General features: G+C 45.7%; 1 protein-coding gene across 1 annotated transcript; it reads left to right on the plus strand.

Annotated features, from left to right (window-relative positions):
* Positions 1-590: 590 nt before the first annotated feature.
* Positions 591-1,202, plus strand: LOC149220702 (uncharacterized). Its single transcript, XM_089387172.1, has one exon. The coding sequence runs from the start codon at positions 591-593 to the stop codon at positions 1,200-1,202; it is 612 nt and encodes a 203-aa protein (XP_089243298.1).
* The last annotated feature ends 294 nt before the right edge of the window (positions 1,203-1,496 follow it).

Consider the following 1,496-nt stretch of genomic DNA (forward strand, 5'->3'; position numbering starts at 1 on the left):
GGAACCCTCAGCTAGAGAAATTCAAAACTAAAATGCAGGCCTGGGGCTCCTCCTGGCTCAATATTGCAGGCAAAGCAGTGCTCATCAAAGCAGTTCTCAACAGTCTTCCATTATTCCAATTTTCTGTTCTCTTAGCACCTGTGGGTATTCTCAAGAAGATGGAGGACCTTATTAGGAAGTTTTTCTGGAAGGGAGGCAAGAAAAATGAAAATAAAATCCCACTTGTCAACTGGGAAATTGTTTCCAAGCCTCTATAGGAGGGAGGACTGAATTTTAAAAACCTCTGCGCTCAAAATTTAGCCATGGGAGCGAAACTGATTTGGAGAATTATAGCTCCCAATCCAGGTTGGGCGCATTTAGCATTATGGAAAAAATACTTCAGAGGAAGGCGTCTTCGCTGCTTGGATAAGCCCAAATCCCAATTCAGATCTCCCTTCAGCATTCTAAGTATCAAAGCAGCTCCTTTGGTGAATGCGTAGGCTTATTGGATCCCTGGGAATGGTCAATCCATTAATCTATGGGAAGACCAAATTATGAGCAGGCCCCCACTGGCTGAAACTCGCTCCTTGCATTCACTGCGGACGTGGATGATGGACGCACACATTAAATCGTTGTGGGATATGTCATGTTGGATCGGACATCGCTGGGCAGGCTGGAAGCAGCTCCTGGTCCCTCCTGCTCTCCAAAGCGACTGCGCAGAGCTCTACAATCTTCTGCACGGGTTGGCTCCCATTCACGTTCGGAGAAAAGATGCCCGTGGATGGGGTCTGCAGCGCGAAGGCTACTCGGTGGCACAGGGGTATGTTAAATGCTTGGAAAGGCCATACGTACAGCTAGATCCTGCTCCCTGGAATGGGATATGGAAGTTCCCCTCCATCCCGAAAATTGATCATTTCTGTTGGTTGCTCTACCATAAAAAAAATTTAACGGATGATAGGTTGCAGAAGAGGGGATTTTTTGGCCCTTCTAGATGCATGCTATGTAAAGATAAGCTAGAATCTGCCCTTCACCTCATGCTGGAGTGTAGATATGCCGTCCAAATCTGGCAAGAGCTCTTAGGAGCATGGAAATCTAGCTTCACTCTCCCCTGCATTATCCCGGATCTGTTTGCTGGTTGGCTGTCCAGATACCCAGGTCCAACCCCAAAAAACAAATTAATCATAGCAGCTTGGACTGCTCTTCCCAAAATTATCAGTTGGTAGATTTGGTTAGAGAGGAATAGAAGGATATTCAGAAACAAAGAGCAGGATTTCAGTCTCGTTGCAATCACAGTCAAATGTCAGCTAAATGAATGCCTGAGAGATAGAATGGATGATTCAAGCCTATGCCAACAAGACATCGAGTTGGGTGCTGCACTCAGTCTCCAATTCCAAAAATCGATTATCATCCCCATTCCTCCCAAAGAATGGCAAATCAAAAAAAATGAAGAAGACTTTCAGTCCTAGATTTCCAAGAAAACAATCCCCTCTCTCTTCTTTGACGGGGCAGCCAAGGGA

This window comes from Pinus tabuliformis, chromosome Q (genome assembly GCF_031772625.1).
Source record: "Pinus tabuliformis cultivar Carrire ecotype Pingquan chromosome Q, CPIR1, whole genome shotgun sequence".
NCBI lineage: Eukaryota > Viridiplantae > Streptophyta > Pinopsida > Pinales > Pinaceae > Pinus > Pinus tabuliformis.